This window comes from Artibeus jamaicensis, unplaced genomic scaffold (assembly GCF_021234435.1).
Source record: "Artibeus jamaicensis isolate MK-2021 breed Jamaican fruit bat unplaced genomic scaffold, CSHL_Jam_final contig_936, whole genome shotgun sequence".
NCBI lineage: Eukaryota > Metazoa > Chordata > Mammalia > Chiroptera > Phyllostomidae > Artibeus > Artibeus jamaicensis.
Genome location: NW_026522017.1, coordinates 1,606,393 through 1,627,981, shown reverse-complemented (window position 1 = coordinate 1,627,981; position 21,589 = coordinate 1,606,393). Strand labels below are relative to the sequence as shown.

The window sequence follows — 21,589 nt, the reverse complement described above, 5'->3', positions numbered from 1 at the left end:
ATGACGTCATCTTAACCTAGTTACGTGCATGAAGACCCTGTTGTATGAGATTGTGTTCGCAGGCACTGGGCTAGGACTTCTGTGTATCTTTGGGGGACAAAAGCCCATAATGATGGGTGTTGGGGAATGCTGAACAGAGAGGCTCCAAGAGCATTTCTTCTAAGCCCCAGACCATGTGTTTTTCTGTGGACCCCGAGTCTGGTGTGGTGTTGTTTTCTTCTTTTTTTCCCAGAGAACTTTAACTTGTTCCTAATCAAAATGCCCAGATATTTTCATTTGAATAAGCCAAGGCTTTCCCAAAGTTTGTAACAGTTGATACCCTCCTCTGCCCTTTGGCACATATATGTAAGACTTACATTTCTTCTATTAAATATTATAGTGTTGGCTGTGGCCAAGAATTCTTTCTAGCCTGTTGAAATAATTCAAAAGTATTAACTCTAACATCTTACATTCACCATGCCCCCTACTAGCTTTAGGATATTTATGTATTTTAAAAGCATGCTCTCAGTTACCTGATTTGTGTCATTGTTCAAGTGTTGAAAAGTGGTGGCTGAACCGGGCTTGGTGGCATGTCACCGAGGCCTTTCTCCGTGCTGACTGGGACCACACTGACCCACAGACCCGACTCTAACTCAGTTATTTGTGTAACCAGTTACGATCCATCCAAACCAAATTTCCTCTTCCAAGACATCCTCCATGAGCAAACAATGACTTTTATTGAACTCAAATCCGAATACATTATGTGGCATTTCCAAGCAGCCCTGGCTGCCTCACCTGAGTAGACCATGTGAATGTGAAGCACTCTGAGCCCTGACCTCCCTGCACAGTCCCCTCATTCGCGAAGGAGAATCCGAACACCTGGAACAGGCCGTGCAGTCTGGCGAGCTTGAGAGTGGGGCACGTCGCTTTCGTCTGGGACATCCGTATGGTCATTTTGCCAAACTGATACTAAAGTAACTTACAGCACGTGGTTCCCCCTCGCGCGTAAAGACAGTTCCTCCCTGATATCGGTAAGGGTTAAGATGATAAATTTTTAGAGCTGCACTACTCTGTTTTTGGAGGGGTTGCTTATCTTGATCTGCAGTGTCTAAGGGCAGTCTTATTCAGAGGCAAACCAGTGGGAAACCACTGTGGGAGCCCTGTTGGTCCTTTTCCATCAGATCTAGTCTTAGAGCTGTGACCATTGGCACTAGTGCTCCTTGAACAAAATACCTAAGTTTGGAAACATCAACTGTGCTGGCAGGCTACCTCCACATGCCCTTGCTCATGTAGTCCACGTGTATTTTTTAACTAGTGATACATGTATATTATATACCCAGATTTCTTAGAGCTGAAGTGACTAAAATAGACACTATTTTCCTTCCCAGTCTTCTCTTCAGACTGGCATTTGAAGGTCATGGGACAGTCAGGATTTATTACTTTACAAAAGGATGGACTGACTGCGCTTGGAAATCAATACTTTGGGGCTGTGTTTTGGATCAAAGCCAGTGTTAGTGTTCAGTCTAGGAAATGTCCAATTTGACTCCTGCCTTTTTAGCATGTGTTAGAATCAAGAGAAATTTCTAGGAAATTTGCACAGTCCATTCTGATAGTTTCGGATAACTGTCTTGCCTCAGAGAACATGTTTACTTTTACCCTCTGTCATGCTGTTCTTGTTTTGAGTGAAGCAGTCATTTATGGTTTTCAGTTTTGGAGATGAATGCATTCAGTTGCTACAGATTCTGACAGAGCATTTTGGGTGTGTGTGTGTAAAAAAGATTTCCAGTTTTGATTTCTTTTAAAAGGAGCAACAAATTTAGAGACACTTAAAAAAATCTAGGAACAGAAACTTTTCTAAATGTTTTTGGTTCTTCCCCTCGACCCTTTATAGTTTTCTTATTGGTACTGATTTTAAATTCCTTGTCAAACTCTCAAATTACCATTCCCTCATCTGTTTTTATAACTAAACTGGGATAAAACACAAGGGCATGTTCATTTTCCAAGGCAAAATGTATTTTTCTTCTCCCTATCACTGCCAACCTTTCTTAACTGTGGAAAAATTCATATTACATGTTTATGTTTCATTCAATTAGTATATGTTGATTATTTATACAAAGACCTGTGCTCAGAAGCAGTCATAAAATGATAGTTCTGCCTTTTCTTAACATTTGGTAGCATAAGACTAAGTCCATATTAAGGGAAAGAGGTAATCTAATTTAGTGTGCTCGTGTGATATAAGAATTAGAAGGACCGTTATTTGGAGAAGGGTAGGAAATGGGTAACGTTTACTAGTTATTGAACATCTGGCATGTGTCAGGCACTGTGCTGCCCTCTTAGCAGTGGTCCTGTGAGGTGGTGTCACAGGGACACTTTGCAGAACGGGTTAGCGAAGCCGGCCAACCACAGTCACAGAGTCACAGAGCTGGTCACCAGGCCCACGGGCCCTGAGGGTAGTTCTCTTTGGGTGCAACTCTGTTGTCTTTCCAACATAACACCGTCACTCTGGTACAGGAAAGCAAAGTACTACCGAAACATGACGGTGACATTGTCCAAGAAAAGAAAGTTCATTACAGGTTTTGGTAGGAGAGTAAGAGAACTTAAGAAATGTTCCATCGCTGTCAGTTCATACATTCAATTCAGAAATGAAAGACCACTTTCTATAATCAAATTACCTTTGTTTTAAAAGTTAGACATTAATCAATGTTTGAGACTTTTAGGGATTTTTATGATAGATAATCTACACGTTACTTGCACAATTCTGGGTCCTGTATTCAGCATGTGTCATTTTCCTCTGACATATTAGTTCTTGGGAGCACTAATTTGGGTCTGGCCATCTGACTGTATCTGTAAGTGCTACAGAACAGTGACTTGTGGCAAAAACAGTGTCCTATTGATAATGTAAATGACCTTTTGTGCCATGTGTTCTTAAAAGCCCATAAAATAGTGTAAAGATACTCTGTTTTGATTGCAGACCATAATAGGCTTGATACTAAACTGTAATAGCAAATCTGTGTAATAAATCAAATGCTTTACAGAGTGCTTTTTATTTAGAAGAGAGTTAGAAGTTTTGCATAGAATATGGGAAAAATACATGTTAGCCATTTTTAATGGGGTAGTTTTCCTGTACATTCTCTATGAATTATTTAATTCAAGGCATATATGCAGTAAACAGCATCAGTTGTTACTAATGTATAGCATTTCTAGAATTTATTTTTCATCGGCTCAGGTGCTGTAAGGCAAGCAGCCGAACAGAGGGTTAGACCACTTGAGTATGCTCTGCGCCTCTGCTAAGTCCTCTCTAATCTGTACGCTCTAGGTCTCTAAGGGGGGCTGAAACTCACTGTCCTTTCCCAGGACATTGTGGAAACGTGAGCCGTGGCATGGCTCCTGCTCTCCACCTTCCCTGCATTCCCAGAGACAAGCCCCGGGGGCTTCTCAGAGCACAGATAGATGGTGGGTGGGTTTCCTCAGAAAAAAAGGTTAAGTATTTAAGGTGAGGTCAAAGAAACCCTCTGTCTCAAATTTTTTTCTGGCCTTTAGAATTTTTCCATTCATCTCCTACCTCTTCTCATTTCTTCATTCTATTTTCTTGAACTTGGGCGTTATTGCTTGAGTCAAAGCCCAAAAAGAATTCACAATCACATAAAACGGGACATCGCGCTCTTACTTCTAGCTGCAGCATTTTCATTAATCTTACTGAAGTCTTGCTTTCATCATACCACTCTGCGGCTGCAGATCCTCCGCGTGCGTGTTCTGTTCTCTCTCCTTTTCCTGGAACCCAAGGTCCTACAAGGACCTTTTCGGACTCAGCTTCCACTGTTCCTCCCACACACAGGTTGCATTAGACTCTTCTGTGTACGGTCCTCCCTGGCCCACCAGTATTTTTGCTTTCCCCAAAGTCTTTTTTGCCAAACTTGACCTTCTTCCAGTGTTTCTTCCCCTGTTAATTTAGCATTTGTCATGTAAGATCACAGCATTTAGTTATGTGTTAAGATGAAATATTCTTTATATCCCCCAAAAGTTTGTCTCCCTGATGGCGGGACTGGCATCTTGTGTGTTTCTCATGGGCTTTCCAAGGGGAAGGGCGTGCTGGAAACATGCTGTAAATATTTGTGGGTTGATTTCTTGGTCTGATCTCTTACTTGACTATACTTGTGTTTCCTGAGTTGCATTCACCTTCGACATCAGGTTTGTTTCTGACCTTTAGGGCTGTGGCATCTTTTCCCACCAGGCATTTTCCTCCCTCAAACCCGGGCTCCAGTTCCAGCTGCATAAGATGTCGCTTCCTGTTGTGTGTATCCCAGGCCCCAGGAATCATTGACTGACAGACACACCCAGCTGTTCAGCACAGGCAGGAATCAGGTGGAAGAGTTAAGCCAAAACTACTAGAATGAGAAATGGAATATCTTTCTATACTTTTAATGTTTAGTCTTACAGAAACATTGAAAATCTTCAGGGCCAAAAACATAAATGTTTACAAAATATGCTTGGTATTGATTGCCTAATTTTAAAATGTCCATGTCTTGTGTCTCATCTTTAAATGGCTACCACTTCTTACATCAAGTAAATAAATATACCCAGCAGAATGATTCAAGGTTGTGACGATTCAAAATACAAGGATGAATGTCACCTTTTACTTTATTATTATTTTTTTTATTCTCCAACAGATTTTTCTATTAGCAAAATGCATGTATGTAATTTATACTTTGTTCCCTTCCCCAAATCAACCACTGTTAGATGAGCTAAAGCAGATTTTAGTAAATCTTCTTTTCCGAGAGGCCATTTAAAAAATAAAGCAGCAGAAAAAGCAAGTTAGAAAATTAGTTACACAGTATCATCTTTGTATGGGAGTCTGTGTTTGTGTATTTTTTTTTCCTTTGCCCCCAACAAGAAAATAGCAAGAGGGGTTTTGGCTTTTGAGTCCCATCAAATAGATACAGGAGTCACTCTTCAGAAGCTTTAAAGGCATTCCTGCCTCTTCCTCCCCGATACTATTCACAGGTTCTGTTGGTGGGCTTCTAATGCCAGATGAGACAGTGTTGCCTCCCCAGAAAGTCAAGTGACTCCTTCCTGATTGGGGTCACCATCTGTCTTAGGAGTCACCCTCATCCCCTCGTTAGTTCAGAGCTGTGCAGATTCCAGGTGGGAGTTGCTTTGAATCTGGAGCAGTCTGTGTTTTGTGACCAGTGTTTCTGCAGCTGTCAGTCAATACTGTTGGCCAAAGCAGAACTCCTGCTTCTCAACTTTGCTGCTTTAGTGGGTCCCATCCTGGATTCAGCCCCTCAGTTTCTCATCTACATAGTGAGCGTCATACTGTACCTACTCAAAAGGTTGTTGTGAAGACTAAAATAAATGACCTAAGTCACTTAGAACAGGGCCTGGCATCAAATAAAAGCTGCGTGAATGTAAGCTGTTACTTTTATTATTCCCTGAATTAACTTACTAGGGCATGCATGGGCTTTCCAGTGTTAATACTGATCTGATAGCTGCATACTGAGAAGTTTTGTTTTTTTCTCTCACTTCAATCCCCCATCTCTCCTTGCTGCTGTTATTTGAATGGGCACAGCATCTCTCAGAATGTGTGAGTCCCTTTCTCTTTCAGAGACAGTTTTTAAAACAAATAAAACCAAAAACATGCATGAGCAGTATCCCACCCTCTTTCAAACTTAAAATCTTTTTCTGTTTACATTATAAGTATGCACTTCTTACTGTTGTTTCCCACACGTAATGCTTTTTCAGGTTTAATAATGTTCATAAAATATTCTAAAACTAACACAAACATTGCTGATGACTCCATGTGCCTTAAATGAATTCACCCCTGGAATGACCAATATTAAAATAACTTATCAACCATCATCGCCATCTGTTGGTGGTGAGTGGAGTAGACGCCACTCTCCAAAGCCTTGGCTCCTAACTGGGAATGTTCAAAAGCTTCAAGTGTGTCTGTGTGTGCACGCACATGCGCTCACACATATTCTCACATTGGACAAAGTCCATCACGATTTGCACCAATACTTAACATTCATATCCAGCACTTCAGGTGATTTTAATATTTCAACCTACTTTCCTGTGTCTTCAAATTATAATAAACATGCATTTCTTTTGTAATTAATGCACATTAACAAAAAGGTAGAATTTAGGAGGAACTAGATGATGGGGGTAGAGGAGAAAATTAAGCTTTATTTAGTAAATGCACACTGAAGTAGACTTAGATTTTATATTACAAAAGATGAAAGAAGAGTTCTAAATGGAAGTGGGGGAGATGACTTACGCTAAGGTGCAAACAAAAGAAATGTTGGTTGATGCCTAGGAGAAGGGTTCATCAGCCAAGTTCACTTGGGCCAGTAGGTCTAAATGTGAGTTTTTACTTGTTAGTCTCCTTTGAAATACTAAGTATTTTGTAGTTACATATCTCAGTTATTTTGTATCCTTTTACTGCCAGAGCTTTCTCTGGAATGGATTATCTACTCTTAGCAAAGACTCTCATATTCTAGGTGGGCAGGGCTGTGGTCTGAGCCTCATTACTCTGAAGCTGGTAAAGCCCGAAGAATCTTTACATTCACATTTTTCCCATAAAATTCTATTAGCTTGCGTTCTTGGGCGTGCATCTTCTTGGTGTTTGAGAGTGTGGATTCTTCCAGTCAAGAGGCCTATTTCTCCTGATAATACATTGTATGTCCGTGGTCCTTATTAATGTTTTTTGTTTTTCTGTTTTTATTTTTATTTATATTTATTTATTTACTTACTTATTTTAAAAATTAGGCTGCCAAGAGGAACAAGGGGAAGTGAAAATCTGGTTGTTTCATGGATTTGTACCCAGGTGTCTATTACTCTATGAGGCCCTGGTGATCAACAGTCAAATCAGACTAAATGTCAGTCATCATCATGGCTTTGCCTCCCCTCGCCCACCCCTTGCCCCACGTTAGTAAATCTGACTGCGTGAAAACTGGTGGAAGGAAATGGTGACCTCTTGTGCTGCCACCTCTTTTCCATTCCTTGTGTGCCATTGATAGACCGCTCTCCTTTATGTTCTCGATCCCTTCTCACGGTTGAAACTACTGGTCCTGCACTCAGCCCCCGTAGCGTGGTGCCGCAGCAGCACCCCCGGGGAGCCAGAGTGATTTAAAGTGCTGCATCCTCCGGGACTTGGTCATTTAGTGAGAGCCTGTGTGCTGTGAGAGACAGAACGGAATGGACAGCCCCAAAAAGCAGCTGTAAGGAGAGGGAGCCCTTCAGCCACACCCCTTGGTGACCCAGGTGAGCACCTTCCTGACCCCCCCTAGATTGCAGAGAGGCCAGTATGAGACCATCCCACAGACAGAGAGAAAGCTGTTTTCTGACTTTCCGGAAAGTCCTGGCCTTTCCGTCTTAACCCTCAAATGGTGATAAAAACCATAATAAAAAGTAAAATGAAAAATTTCAGAATCTCTTCTCCTGTACCCCCCCATCCACGTTCATCCCTCTTTCAGCACTGAGCTACATGTTTATTTCTTATGTTTAAAACAAAAACAACTTGAAAAATAAGTCTCTTCCATTTCCGTAAGAGAGAAAATCTGTGATTGTATAAAGGAAACATTGTTTCTCAAAATTATTTCATAGATAAATTTCTCTATTTCATAGATAAATTAAGTGAAAACTTAAATATAATACGTTTTTGAACCTGGGGGTTTTGGGCAAGATCTTGTGCTTAAAACATCTATGAGCTTTTGTTTTCCTGTTTGCAAAAATGGGACTAATAGCACCCGCCCTGTAAAAATTGTTGTGAAGTTCGTTTAAAAAGATCATCCATACAAAGTGCCTGGCATAGTGAGTCAGTGTAAGCCTCTCTGGTTTTGCTACACAATGTCCAACTAAGTGGTTGAGGAGATAAGGGATGATTTCATAGAAAGATAATGTTTTAACAGGGTTTTCAGGTTTTAAGCAAGGGGAAAACGAGGCACATGTTTAAAAAGATGTTCAAGGTAAATGCACGCAGCAGACAGGGATGGAAGGACCAGAGGCTGGTCCTGTTATATGCTGTTTGTGTACATCTAGGCACAGTGAAAAGGAGGAGCAAATATTAGACACATGTCAGAGACAAAGCGCAGCAGAGTTACTGACTGACAGGCCTTGGGAACAGCCGGGTTGGTGGTGTTTCACAGACCTCACGCCTGGTGGAGAAGAGTGTGAGTGTGGCAGTGCTGTCGAGTGAGAAGAGACATGAAGGGGAGGTAGGAAAAGAGGGGTTTGGGGTTCTTTGGGATGGGATTTAGAAAATCGGGGGCCTGAGGTGATATTGAACTAAGGATTTAAGTGTATTAATAAGATATTAGGATATGTAAGTTAAAAGAGGAAGCAGCAAAAATTAAAACTTTAAAAAAATTATTTAATTATTGTTCAAGTACAGTTTTCTGTTTTTTACTCCCAGCCCCCCTCCCCCCATTGCTCCCCACTTACCTCCCATTTCCACAACCACTGTGGAAAACAGTATGGAATTTTCTAAAAAAAAAAACTAAAAATGGACCTGCCTTTTGATCCAGCAATTCCACTGCTGGGATTATATCCTAAGAACCCTGAAACACCTATCCAGAAGAACCTATGCACCCCAATGTTCATAGCAGCATAATTACAACAGCCAAGAGCTGGAAACAACCTAGGTGCCCGTCAGTAAATAAATGGATCAGAAAATTAAAACTTTGATGGGATTGAGGGGGGCCCAAGAGGTGAAACAAGCATCACCAACAAAAATGCATTAATTAAAACCAGGCCACTGGATAAATTTCCTAGGATTAGGAAGGGTTGAGTATTAACCGTGATGAAAGTTCCTAGTTAAGGAGGGAGAGGAGGAAGCAGAATGGGCCAAGAACCACTGAACAGGGGGGTGAGACCCCAGAAGAGAGCAGAGGCAGAGAGTGGCGGTGGGTGCCCAGATGTGGAAGTGAAAAGCAATGCCGAATGTAGCAAAGAGATCGAAACCTTGGTAGCTTCAGTGCCGCGAGGGCCTTTTCTACTTCCCATGTCTTCGTCTTTCCCATCATCCAAGTGCACAGCGCAACCCGAAGGTAGAGAAGGCCAGCCCCTGACCTTCTCTAAATTTTTTTTCTGTTAGGTTTACAAAAGACCGTGAACTCTGCAACCTCAGGCAAAGTCTCTTAATCTCCGATTTCCAAACCCCTTATCCTAATTGGAGTTATAGCAACTTTCTAACTTCAGGAAAGGTATAAGGCAGGGAGGATGCAATTTGAGTTTCAGCTAAAACTTGTGCACATCATAGCGCTGGTAAACATCAAGCATGTAAGTAACCTAGGTGGAATCACATAAGTAGTTGCTTAAAGTTGGCCTTTAAATCGTGTATTTTCCCTGGCCTACAGATTTTTTTAAATTATTTTTTTGTGTCAGCTCAGTGACCTGTGTTAATGCTGTTATAAATGCTCAGAACCTCTACAGGTAATTAAAGGTGTTTGTGCAGCATTATGCCTCTTGGATATAATTGTCATTTGAACCTTAAATTACCTTTACTTTCATGCCTCCTTAATACTGATTTGATTACACGGTTACGCACAGTGAAGTCTGACGAAGGGGGAGAGGTGGCTCAAGCCGTTTGTCTCTTCTGGATAAATGTCTTTCGGCTTGTTGAATGCAGGAAGCAGACCTACAATACTCAAAAATGGTTTAAAATGTGACACAGATACTTTTCATTGTCTAAAACTTTGAAGACTCCTTTTAGTCCTCCAAATCAACATAAAAAAGCAGCATTGGAGAAAATGTGAAAATTTTAAGTGTGTGTGTGTAAGACTTTGGAACTTAAGTCTACAAACAAGGAAGTGAGTTTCAGACACATGAAGTAAGTTATGTGCATTTCTCAAAGTCCCAATAATTTTTAAGAATTGTTTTTAAAGGCTGTTTTTTCTTTATTTCTAGAAGACAGACACAGCAGTGCTTTTATACTGAGGTTGGTTGCAGTGAGAAGGTGTAGGATTAGTGCCCACATTTAAGCAGCACGGCCATTTCATTTCAAGTAGCAGTGGGCTAAATGGACTTAGTGCTCTGATTTTTCTCCTCCTCTCCCCCAACTCCCATTGTACAGTAAGGATTTGAACACATTATAAACTTAATGCTTAACTCCTTCTTCATTGTTTTCTATTCTTGATTGTCCATTTCTTACACACACATTAGTGAGTATACCATTATTACTGAGTTAAAAGAAGTGTGAATAAACATGCTAAGTTATTGAAATATTAGGTATCAAAAGAGCTGTTTTGAATTAAATCAAATGCACTGAGCATACACACATGTACCTTGTTTTGACAAGCCACAGCGATACAGGCCTGCCTGCAAACCTAAATGGATAGATACAATGCAGGCATTTTTCCCTCATGATTAGTTTTAAAGGCTGCATGGATCATACATAGTACTTTCCTTTAATAATTCTGTAGCCTTGCATTAGGTTGTGTAGTTGACCACAGACATAGCGCTACTAGAAGAAATTGTTTTCTATGGAGCTCACGTTCCACTTTTTTTTTTGGTCCCAAGATTGTCAGGTAAGTAGCTCACTCCTCAAATCTAAACATCAGACTATAATCCAGAGGTTCCAGTGGGTGGGAGGCCTAGCCATTCCCTTTTTTAACTTCAGTTCTGAGTTTAGAGTTCTCATTTCCTGTCCCATAGTCAAGAACATTTTGTACTTTAAAATTTGCAGATGTTGGAAAAGTATGTGTGTTTTCTGGACATTAATAAGGGTTCCTTGATTATAACCTTTTTTCTCCTCTTTGTCTTTTAGATATGGCAAAATAGTCTCCACGAAGGCAATTTTGGATAAGACAACGAACAAATGCAAAGGTGTGTTTCCTTGGCGGATGGTTTGCTAAGTCATAGCTTTAGAAAAATGGTGAAACTTTAAACCTGATCTCTGGTTTCCAGACTACCTCCATTTTATTAAAAACCACATCTTATGTGTCACCCAGTTTCTGTCTTGCACATTGTCGGCATATTGCTTATGTTTGTCTCTGGTCAGCTTTTGGCTAGAAACCCAACAGCAGCTAGCAGTTTGCCAGGATCCCAGATTTGACGCCCGTGGAGTTCACATGCAAAATACTGGTTGGCATTTAGCCCCTGCTCTTAAAAGGAGAGTAGAGTTAGAAAATAGCTTTTCTTTGCTGAGCCTGAGGAGATTAGAGCTGCTTACTGAAGCCCACTGGACTGTACTAAAGAACTGAAAAGATTACATATTGTGCAAATTGGCTCTATTAATTAGAATAGAGTAGTTTTAAGCAGTACTTAATTACATGTTTCAATACTCTGAATTGTTCTCTACTGAATGCCTGTTGACAATATTGGCAGCAGGGAGGAGAGAAGCATTTTCACTGACCAAATTGTAATAAGGAGTGGAGGTCACACGCCCCTTTGAAATATGCTGCTGCATTAATTTGATGCACTGACCTTCAGTTTTCTGTGTAATTAGGATGAGCTCATCCAGCCTCATGAGCTGGAAGAAGAGGCGTCTCCAATAGGCAGCCCTGATGCTCCATGGTTCTGACTTTTAATGATCTAGCATCTTGACAATGGGCATGTGATTTCTAGGAAAGGGGAAGAATGGAGTCAGCTGACTTTGAGTCTAACTACCGACCCCTTGAATTGAAATAAGGTTGACAGGAATAGGCAGAGAAGGCAAATCTCCTCGTTAATTAGACCCCCAATTTTTCAAGTAGTGGTGGCGGCTGTGGCTTAGCACAATCTGAAAAAGGCAAAGACCGTAAATGAACCCTGTGCTAGGGCCTCGCCTTAGAAGCCAGCCATTTCCTTTCATCTAGACTTGAAGTGGTTCATTGTATTTCTCTCGTCTTCAAAGCTCCTAAATGTAAAGGAGCTGTTGTTGCAGAGATGTAAGCCCATGTTTAATCAACATGGCCCCTTCAGGCAGTTTTGCCTTGGGGCAGTGAATAGAGCAGCTTTATGTAGAGATGTGCTCAATAAATATTTTAATAAATTAAATGAGAAAGTTAAATTCTAGACTGAAATGTTTATACGTCATTGCCAAGATTAGTCATATTGAACAGATTTATAAATGATTTGGGAGAGCAGGGACACAGAAAAAAAATCTTTGGGTTTTATGAAGAAAAACAACTCTTACAAGTAAAACAAGAAGCTGATCTCAAAAAACAGTTTCAGACCAAGAGAGAAATCACAGTAGACAAGTGATTTTAGAGCCTTTTATAGCCTTACCCTACTTTTCCTCCCCATCCGAAAAAAGAAAAAGAAAGAAAGGCGGGGTGAAGAAAGAAAGTAAAGGAGAGAGGGGGAAAGGGAGAAGGAAGGGAAAGAGAGGAAGAGAGAGAGAAAAACAGAGACAGAGGGGGAGAAAGGAAAGGAAGAAAGGAAGAAGCAGGCAGGGAGGGAGGTGGGAGGGATCTGCCAGTGTGCAGAAAAGCAGAGCTGCCCTGGATGAGTGAGGGAGAGAACTCGGAAGCCTCCCTGGTTGAATTCTCCAGCACAGCCCTGCGCTGAACACTCCGACTGTACCCTCTTCTCTGATGAGAAACTATTCCTTAGAAATCAGAATTCCCAGAATGCTCAACACAGTCTCAAAAAAGTATGACTAAAAAATACTAATGCTAAATCTTAGCATATTATCATGATACAAATTCTTAACAGTTGGAAAGGGTCCAAAGATAAGTAGAGAGATTTGTGGGGATTTGAAATGAGGGTAGGAATCATGCAGAACTGATTTCATATACAGTATGTATTGGAACCTTTGAGAGAATGCCTTGTGGGGGAGGGGAAGATGGTAGAAAGCTTTCAGGACTCTGTCTCACACAGGCCTTGTGAACAGATGTCAACAGATGCCTGGTGGGTTTGTCGGTCAGCAAGTAAGGAGAGAGAATGGGTTTATAACATCTCGGAAGCGAGAATGTAAGAGCTTCTGAAAAAAAAAGTCTTAGAACACATGAGAAGAAATAATAAGATGTAGTTCCTAATGAAGACAGGTAAGATGTTACCGTGTTATAGATAACTTGAGAAGGTAGGTGGATGGATGAATATAGATAATGCATTATTAGTATAGCACATAAGAGTATTAGTATAAATGGAAACTGCTTGTGTTATATACTAATTTTTTGAGGCTGAACAGATCAAAGAATTTTATATGTGGAAATTAGAGACCTTAGTGATCACAGATCATTTTTTGTTACAAAACATATGTTAGAGCCTCTACCCAAGAGAAAAAAATAAGCTGAAAGGAAACATTGCTCTGAATAACATGTACTTTAGTTAAAAAGTCATGATTCGGTTCTGCATTTAAGTTTTTAATCATGTTTTAGCAAACAGGTATTCAGATGTTTTCGCCACTGGTACAATAGTTGCCCCTTATGCTTGGGAGATACGTTCCAAGACACCTAAGTGGTTGCCTAAAATTGCAGATAGTATAGTTTCCTATACATACATATGTTAGCTATAGGTTAATTTATAAATTAGGCACAGTAAGGGTGAACAAGAACTAATAGGTAGAACACTTATAACAATATACTGTTATAAGTGATGTGAATGTGATCTCCCTCTAATAATCTAATAACTGAGATGGTCAGGCAGTATATGCACCATGGATCCTCTGGACAGAGGGATGATTCCAGCCCTGGCAGGATGGAGCAGGACAGCATGACATGTCATCATGCTACTCAGAGCAGCTTGTAGTTTAAAACATGTGAATTGCTTATTTCTGGAATTTTACACTTAATGGGTTTGGAGCACAGTTGAACATGTATAACCAAAACCAAGGAAAATGAAACTGCAGGTAAAGGGGAACTACTGTTTGAGTATATGTGGCATGTTCAGGAACTGCCCGCCCCCCCCCCAGAAAAACTTGTAAAGTATTGATTGTAATGCTGATTGGTTATTGATGCTTACGGGTTGCATGTAAGACCAGAACACACACACACACACACACACACAAGTAAAATGAGTGAAGATAAGTCAGACCAAAAGGAAAATAGGGGTAAGAGCAGGAATCGGAAGGTTACTACAGAATGGCCCTGAGTTTCCTAGACGCTGATGCAGAAATAGAACACCTAGCTATTCCCTTGACTCAGTTATCACCATGTGGAGGCAGGTCCAGGAACCCCGAGCGCCTTAACTGTTCCTGGTGCTGAGCCCTGAAAGGAACTCCCGGGAATCCAGAGAGAGGCTGCTGTGTTATTTAGTGAATCACACCTTCCAGCTATCTGTATGTATGTTTATATAACGAAACCCATAGAAGCTGTGGAAATCAAAGATTTATATACTTATGTTTAATTAAAAATAATATGAGAGAAAATGAAAGAGCACAAGATTGCATATTTACCTGTTATATTAGTTTTCAGCAGATATCTATGAAACAATTGGAATGTGGTTAGAGAGGCCAAAAAAGGATGTAAGTAAATAACTAAAATGCAACCATTATAGATTTTTCCTAATAAAAATATAACAGATAACCCTGACCAGTGTGGCTCAGTGGGCTGGAGCGTTGTCCCATTCACCAAAGGGTCATGGGTTCCATCTCTGGTCAGGGCACTTATGGGAGGCGACCAATTGATGTTTCTCTCTCTCTCTCTCTCTCAAAATCAATAAATTTACTATATTTTTTAAAAGATAAGATAATACAGTACCTGAGCAGTTAACTTCAACTATAATAACATCAAGATTGAGATCTTCTGCTTACTATAATTTATTGACAACAAAATTGGGGCCACAACTTAAATGTCCACCAGCCAGAGTTAAATCAGCTCAGTGTAGCGTGGTGTTCTTTTATGACCTGCTAAAACTGTGTCTGGTAATAAAATATGGATGAGAGTTAGATGGTGAGTGTGTGTGTGCCAGTGGGTGTCTCCGGAGAGGGTTGCACTAACAGATGATTTCTAAAAACACCTAAAAATATGTCTAACCTAATTTCTAACTTTGTGGTTGAATAACATTCTCTTCCACCTGGGTCAACCTCTTTTCTTTCCAACCTGGCTGTATCTCCACTGCCTAAATTAAATTAAGCCTTATTTCAATTCAATTCTAAGTAATAGAAAGAAGCTGCCTCTTGTTTCAGCTGTAACACTCATCTCTCCTAAGACTTTTATTTCTATACTAGATTGTCTGCTTCGTTTCATTACAACTTATTTTGTTACCAGTCAGTACTTTGGGTACTACGGTTGCACACTGACCTTCAGACTGTTCTGAAGCCTTCTCTTTAATCTTGTTGATATATGAGGGAAAACCCTCAAAAAAACTGAGTTATCTTCTGGAGGGCAGGTGCCTTGTAGTACAGGTTTCCTCCACTAAGTGAGTGTTCTAGGGACCCATCTGTACCAGTGTCCCAGCTGGTGTCGTGAAAGGCTGCGTTCGGTTTCAGTTCATTTTTTTGAAGGATCTGTCAATGTACTTACCCATTTAGTGATGGGTGTTTTACCAGCACACCTACCCATGCAACACTGAGTGTCCAGTTTTTGACCCAAAACAGCGTGACCCCCATGCAGCCACCATCCCTATTCACCCGATGTCACCCTGAGTGACTTTTTTTTGTTTCCCCTGGATGCAAAAAAGTCCTCAGAGGGAAATGTTTTGCCAGTGTGGAAGAGGTGAAACAGAAATGGCAGAAGCACAAAAAGGCATCAAAATCGACAAGGTCAAAAACTCTTTTGAGCAGTGGAAAAACTGTCTCAGTAGGTGTATTGTATCAAATGAAGAGTGCTTTGAAGGTGACTGAAGTTTAAACATGTAAGAATAAATAAATTTTTATAAATAAACTCTAGGTTTTTGGGGGTCTCCTCATATAAGTCTGTTTTGGTACAAGTATCTTACTCTCTAAATTACTGTATCTTTATACCATTTGTAACTAAATGATAGGGCTGGCCCCTCTTCTATGCAACCTCCAAATAGTGCTTTTCTTTTTCAAAATATTCTTATCATTTAAAATTAATTTTAAGTCCCGGCTGGGTAGCTCAGTTGGTTAGAGCATCTACACCAAGAGTCCTCATACAACCAAGACTGTGGGTTCATCCCGGTCAGAGCACATGCAAGAATCCACCAGTGAGTGCATACATAAGTTGAACAACAAATGGATGTTTTTCTCCCTTTTCTCTTTCTATTTAAAAAAAAAAAAAAGGCCCTGGCTGGTGTGGATCAGTGGATTGAGTGCTGGCCTGCAAATCACAGGGTCACCAGTTTGATTCCCAGTCAGGGCACAGGCCTGGCTTGCGGGCCAGGTCCCCAGTAGGGGTGGGGGGTGCATGAGAGACAACCACACATTAATGTTTTTCTCCCTCTCTCATTCCCTTCCCCTCTCTAAAAAATAAAATAAGTAAAATCTTTTTTTAAAAATCAGGAAAAAATTTTTTAATTAATCTAATAATAGGTTTGAGGTTTCTAGAAAATCTCTGTTGGTATTTTTGCCTGGTACTCTGATCTTTTAAACACTCTGCTAAATATAATTTAACCTTTTAAATAACTTAAGCACTATCGCAGTGAAACACCATTAATTGCGTATTTTAATACAGTGATGCTCAGATCAGTTAGGGAACTGTTGCTCTTAATCAGCGTAAGTCCTGTTTTTTGTACAGTTTTCCTTTTTTTACTGCTTGCTACTAGTTTTCGCTGCCACATAGATCCCACCCATGTGCTTATTTCATAGCAGTCCTACCCTCAACCCAACCCTCCCCCCCTTTTTTTAATTTCCTGGCTTTGGTATGTGTGGCCAGGGAAAATAGCTCCGCAGCTTGTTAAAACTGTTTGTGAAGCTCTGGGTAAATAAGCTTTGAACCAGGGCCTTTCTTAGATTATTCATGTACTTGTTGTTTTGTGATGTTTTCGATTTCAGGATGTTCACTGTGGGAACAGCTACTTTGGGTGTCTAGAGGCATGTCTCCCTGTCTTTATTTGAAGGGAGACCATGGTGAGCTGTGCTTTAGGTAAATAAGTACTGCTGTTTTTAATCAGGGACTAATATTTAGATTACTTTATAGTTTGTGTAGCTTAATGGTTGGACTTAATTTATTTGAAAAATAAAGTTTAGTCTATAAAACAAACATAATTTTGTTTCTGTTATTTGTAAGCTCCACAGGATGGGCTTCATCTTTCTTACCAAATCATTAAAAATGCTATTTCCCTGAAATTGATTTTTCTTGTCTTTAAACCTTGGTTGGTCACTTAGATGTCATTTTTGTCAGTAAATACAAGACACCTGAGAAAAGGACTGGCAAGGGACAAAGCTGGGTCTTTACTTGTAAGGGAAACTTACCAAGCTGTGATGGACCGCAAGGCAAGACCGCAGGGCAGTGAGGGCTGAGGAGGGTGCTGCTGTGTTGCTGCTCTAAAGGCTGGAAACCCATCAGATCCGCAGGGTGTTCAATTTTTGTTGCCTGCATCAGAAACCAAATGGAGTCATTCTTTCCCTCTCTCCATAATCATAAAACAATGGCTAAAAAACGGTAAATGTGTTTTGCATTTCAGGTTATGGTTTTGTCGACTTTGACAGTCCTGCAGCTGCTCAGAAAGCTGTGTCTGCCCTGAAGGCGAGTGGGGTTCAAGCTCAAATGGCAAAGGTGAGTTGAGAGCCAGTAATCACTTCTCTGGCTGCTGACTTAGGTTCTGAAGTCTGACTCATTGCTTCTCCTATAGCCATTCACATTTCTTCTCTCCATCCCACCTGGCCATGGTTACTTCTGGACACTTGTCCCCTAACTCCACATCCTCAGTAGTTGTTTTGATGCGATACAAGCTGTAGTTGCTGTTCTGCTTCTGTAGAGAAGTCAGACATATTTAGACATCGGTTATTTATGAGCTGTAAATCTACTCTTCATCTAGATGAGGAATATTGTTAAGTGACATTTATGCCCTAGTCTTTATCACCTAAATGTGAGCTTGCATTATATCATACACAGTGCCTGTAGTATACAGTCATATAATTATGTCCCTTTTTCCATTTTTGGTCCTGGAATTGCTATGAAAAATATTTTCAAGCCTGAAACTCAGCAATCTGATATTTTGTGCATTCTTTTCAGAAGATCAATAGTTTATATTATCTGGCTTGTAGAAGTATAGAGGAAAGGAATTTTGTGCTGTCCTCTGCTACTCTGAGTAGTAGCATGCCATCATTCCCCAGGGAGCATTCACCGTTCCATCAGGAACGAGGATTTGTGGAAGTTCACGGGCGCTGGTACAGAGATGAGTTACGTGCTGGGAGCTTAAGGATACTGAAGGGCATGTGTGCAGCTACCTGGAGAGAGTGTTACATTAACTAAAAGAAGCAACATAAATCAAATTTTAGGAATTAATGAAAGATACCACTTTTCTAAAACATTTAATATTTTTAATGTTTGGATTTTACTTTTCATTTTCTTGGACTCCAGAAGAAATTAAAATAAACAGAAACCGTAAATATTAAGTACCATGGTTTTCAGAGTATTTGTCTATAACATAGAGCAACTTCCTATGACATTGTTGAAAAACAGTGACTTTGAGGCTTATTTCACTGTGATTATGCAATGCCTGTATTGTATAATGATTTATCGAATGTTTAATTTTTCCTCTCTCCATTTGTTGTAACTCACACTGTGAAGCTCCTGCTTCCTCCTCTCGTGGACGAAATCCAGGGCAGGTCATAACTTCTCTGAACACTCTCCCGATTCTAGAAAGTCCCTTCAGTTGTTTCTCTCAGGCCTTTCTGATTAAGTTTTCTTTTGTAAGAATGCTTCTTGATTTCTAATATACAAACTTCATGGGACATAATTATCTTCCAGTACATTTTGGCTGTTTCTGTATATATTTATACCAACCTCAATACAATATTTTAAACAATCTGTTCTGTGAGGAAAGTCTTGAGCTCTATCAGTGGTCCCCAACCTCTTTGGCACCAGGAACCGGTTTTGTGGAAGGCAGTTTGCCCACGGAAGGGGCGGTCCTGGAGCTCAGGCGGTGATTCAGGGGATAGGGAGTGGGGTGAAGCCTCCCCGACTGGCCCGCACTCACCCCCTGCTCTGCAGCCCAGTTCCGAACAGGCCACGGTTGGGGACCCCTGTTGCATTACAAATACCATTTGGAAAGTGCCAGAATCATGGGGAGATGCTTTGAAACTGCCGAGTCAGCTAAGGGAATGTGTGTTTTAGATGTTGATTCTAAAAGAATTCAGTGTACAAAACAGTTGTCTGCTAACAACCACATTGATCACTTGCTAATCAGTTAAGGATGCTTTAAAGGTTTATTTCCCAACATCACCATTTATTACTTGTGTGTATACACACTCAGAGATAGGAATGTAACAAAGGTATTTAGTTATATTTTAGGAAATTGGCGGTTGTAATTAATGTTATACATTATAATTTTTCCTATTTGAAATGTAAAACAGACTTCTAGTTCACATTTTGATGATGAATATCTGATTTTCAAGAACACATTACTGATGTTAAATGTGTGATGCTTGTAATTTAAATGTCCGGTCCAATTTTTTTTTAATTTTGTGTATCATATAATGATAGGCTTCTCCCTTCTCCCAGAAAAGGTCTCCTGGAAGCAGTAAGCCTATAATGGGATGGGAGTGTAGTTAGTTTCTTTTCTATTTCCCAAACTTGAATTTAGCTCCTGGGCTGTGGTTTCATATATAGCAATATGAATGTTCAAAACCTTACATACCCTGGTTAATTCATTATAGGGAAGTGGATGGCAATGGTCCCTTATCCCCTCCAGGGCTGGAGCAGGGCTGAAGGATGGGGAAGCTTCCTGTGATGTCAGCTAGTGTTGATTTCTCCAGCCAGACAGGACACCTCTCCTGAGCATTCCACCCTCATAGAATGCTTTGGGAGTATGTCAGAGATCCCTCACCACCACTGTCACTCCAGTTGATCTTCTTTCTACGGTCCCTTGAAGCTAGAGAATACGTGTCATTCAGCCTCCCACAGCCCCTCTCTATTGGGACATCCTTGCCTTCAAGACAGCCGTCTTGGAAGGATCTACCACAGGCCCGGGCCAACAGCTCTACCCCGTGTGCCCATATCTGACCTGTGTTTTTGCCAGCCATCCATACAGCAGTAGTTACTTCCCAGTGGCATTTATTAGGGCCCTTCAACCAGGCTTTTACCTTTTAGCTTCCTCAGGCCTAAGTCAGACCTTGACCCATTGTATCTACTGTAACCCACAGAACACAGATGAAACCTCAACATGGTCTCTTGAAGCCCCTCTTGCTTGACTGGTGGTGATAGGGAAGCAGCCCCGAGACTCAGACCGTATCTGTGTGTCTCTCCACAGCCATACTCATTCTCAGCCTCTTCAGTGTCTCAGAGACGGAGGGGACGTGGGTGGTCAACCAAGCATCTGGAGCAGTTCTCAGCCAGCTCCTGTGCACACGCTCTTTAGGTGGCCTGGTTTCTCACCGAATGTGGGAGTGCCTGACACCCATTGTTTTGTGTCCTCCACTGAAATGCAGAAAGAGGCCTATTTGAACAGCCTGATACAAATGTAGAAGCCTGATTTAGTAGGAAGCCTGGCCCCGAGTAGGACTTACCTAGGCACCTTTTCAGTGTCTGCTATTAAGGAGCATAGGTTATTAAATATACTCTGTTTTGAAGAAGTCTTTACAGTGCCTTCAGTTGAAACTGGACTGGATGTAGATTGGCATTTGTATATGCCAGCTCTCCCATGAGTTGATGATGAGCACTGTTCAGCGACCTTAGGAGGCTTGGTACTATAAATTAGTCTAGAAACAATGATTCCTTCATCTCTGATATTTAGGGAAAGACAAGACACAGGTTCAGAGACTCTGGCGCCATTGCCAGCATTCTGCACCTTATGAATTTCTTCAGGTCTTTGTAGAATGACTGAGTTTCCTGGATCTGATTTTTTTGGGGGGTGTTACATCATTAAAGTTACAAAAGGTATTTTAAGTGGCACAGTCCATTGTATATATCATAGAACCATGGACTTGGGTATCTGGAGTTGACGCAGGCTCTCCATGTTGCCTGAGTTAAAGTACACCTGACACATACCTTTTTGGAGACAATTGTTAAAGCAGTTTAGGTTTGGCCCCATGGTAAGGTAGTAAGGGACATCACTGTCCGCTTTCCTCTAGTGGATTAATTAGGATATAAAAGGTTTTGAAAATTCACATTGTCATATATTAAGTACTTGCTTTCTTACATAATCAGAAAAAAACTAAGAGGTGTTCTGCTGGAGTCTGAGGGTGAGGGAGAATGTACTGCCTAACACGTGGGCAACCTGGGTGGGAAAGGATTCCACACACATTCAGAACTGAATTTCAAAACTGCCATTAAAAGCATTAGACAACAGTGATTGTTTTTTGTTCGTGTTTTCATTCCCAGTGCCTTAATTGGTATCTGGCATATAGTAGCTATTAAATATTTGTTATGTGAGTGATCGAGCCCTGACTGGTGTGACTTGGTGGTTTGAGTGCTGGCCTGTGAACCAAAGAGTTGCTGGTTCAGTTCCTGGTCAGGGCACATGCCTGGGTTGCAGGCCAGGTCCCCAGTGGGGGGCGCGTGAGAGGCAACCACACATTGATGTCTCTCTCCCTCTCTTTCTCCCTCCCTTCCCCTTTCTCTAAAAAAAATTTTTTTAATCTTTAAAAATAAATAAATAACAATATTCAGTGAGCTCTGTCCATGGAATA

General features: G+C 40.8%; 1 protein-coding gene across 10 annotated transcripts in view; it reads left to right on the top strand.

The window, feature by feature from the left end:
- The window catches only part of RBMS1 (RNA binding motif single stranded interacting protein 1), a 207,865-nt gene that overhangs the window by 152,295 nt on the left and 33,981 nt on the right, over positions 1–21,589 (top strand). For all 10 annotated transcript variants that reach the window (XM_053655160.1, XM_053655158.1, XM_053655157.1 and 7 more), the window contains exons 3-4: positions 10,739–10,797; positions 17,422–17,513. In XM_053655160.1, the coding sequence (XP_053511135.1) occupies positions 10,739–10,797; positions 17,422–17,513 (151 nt within the window). The remainder of the gene's footprint in view (positions 1–10,738; positions 10,798–17,421; positions 17,514–21,589) is intronic.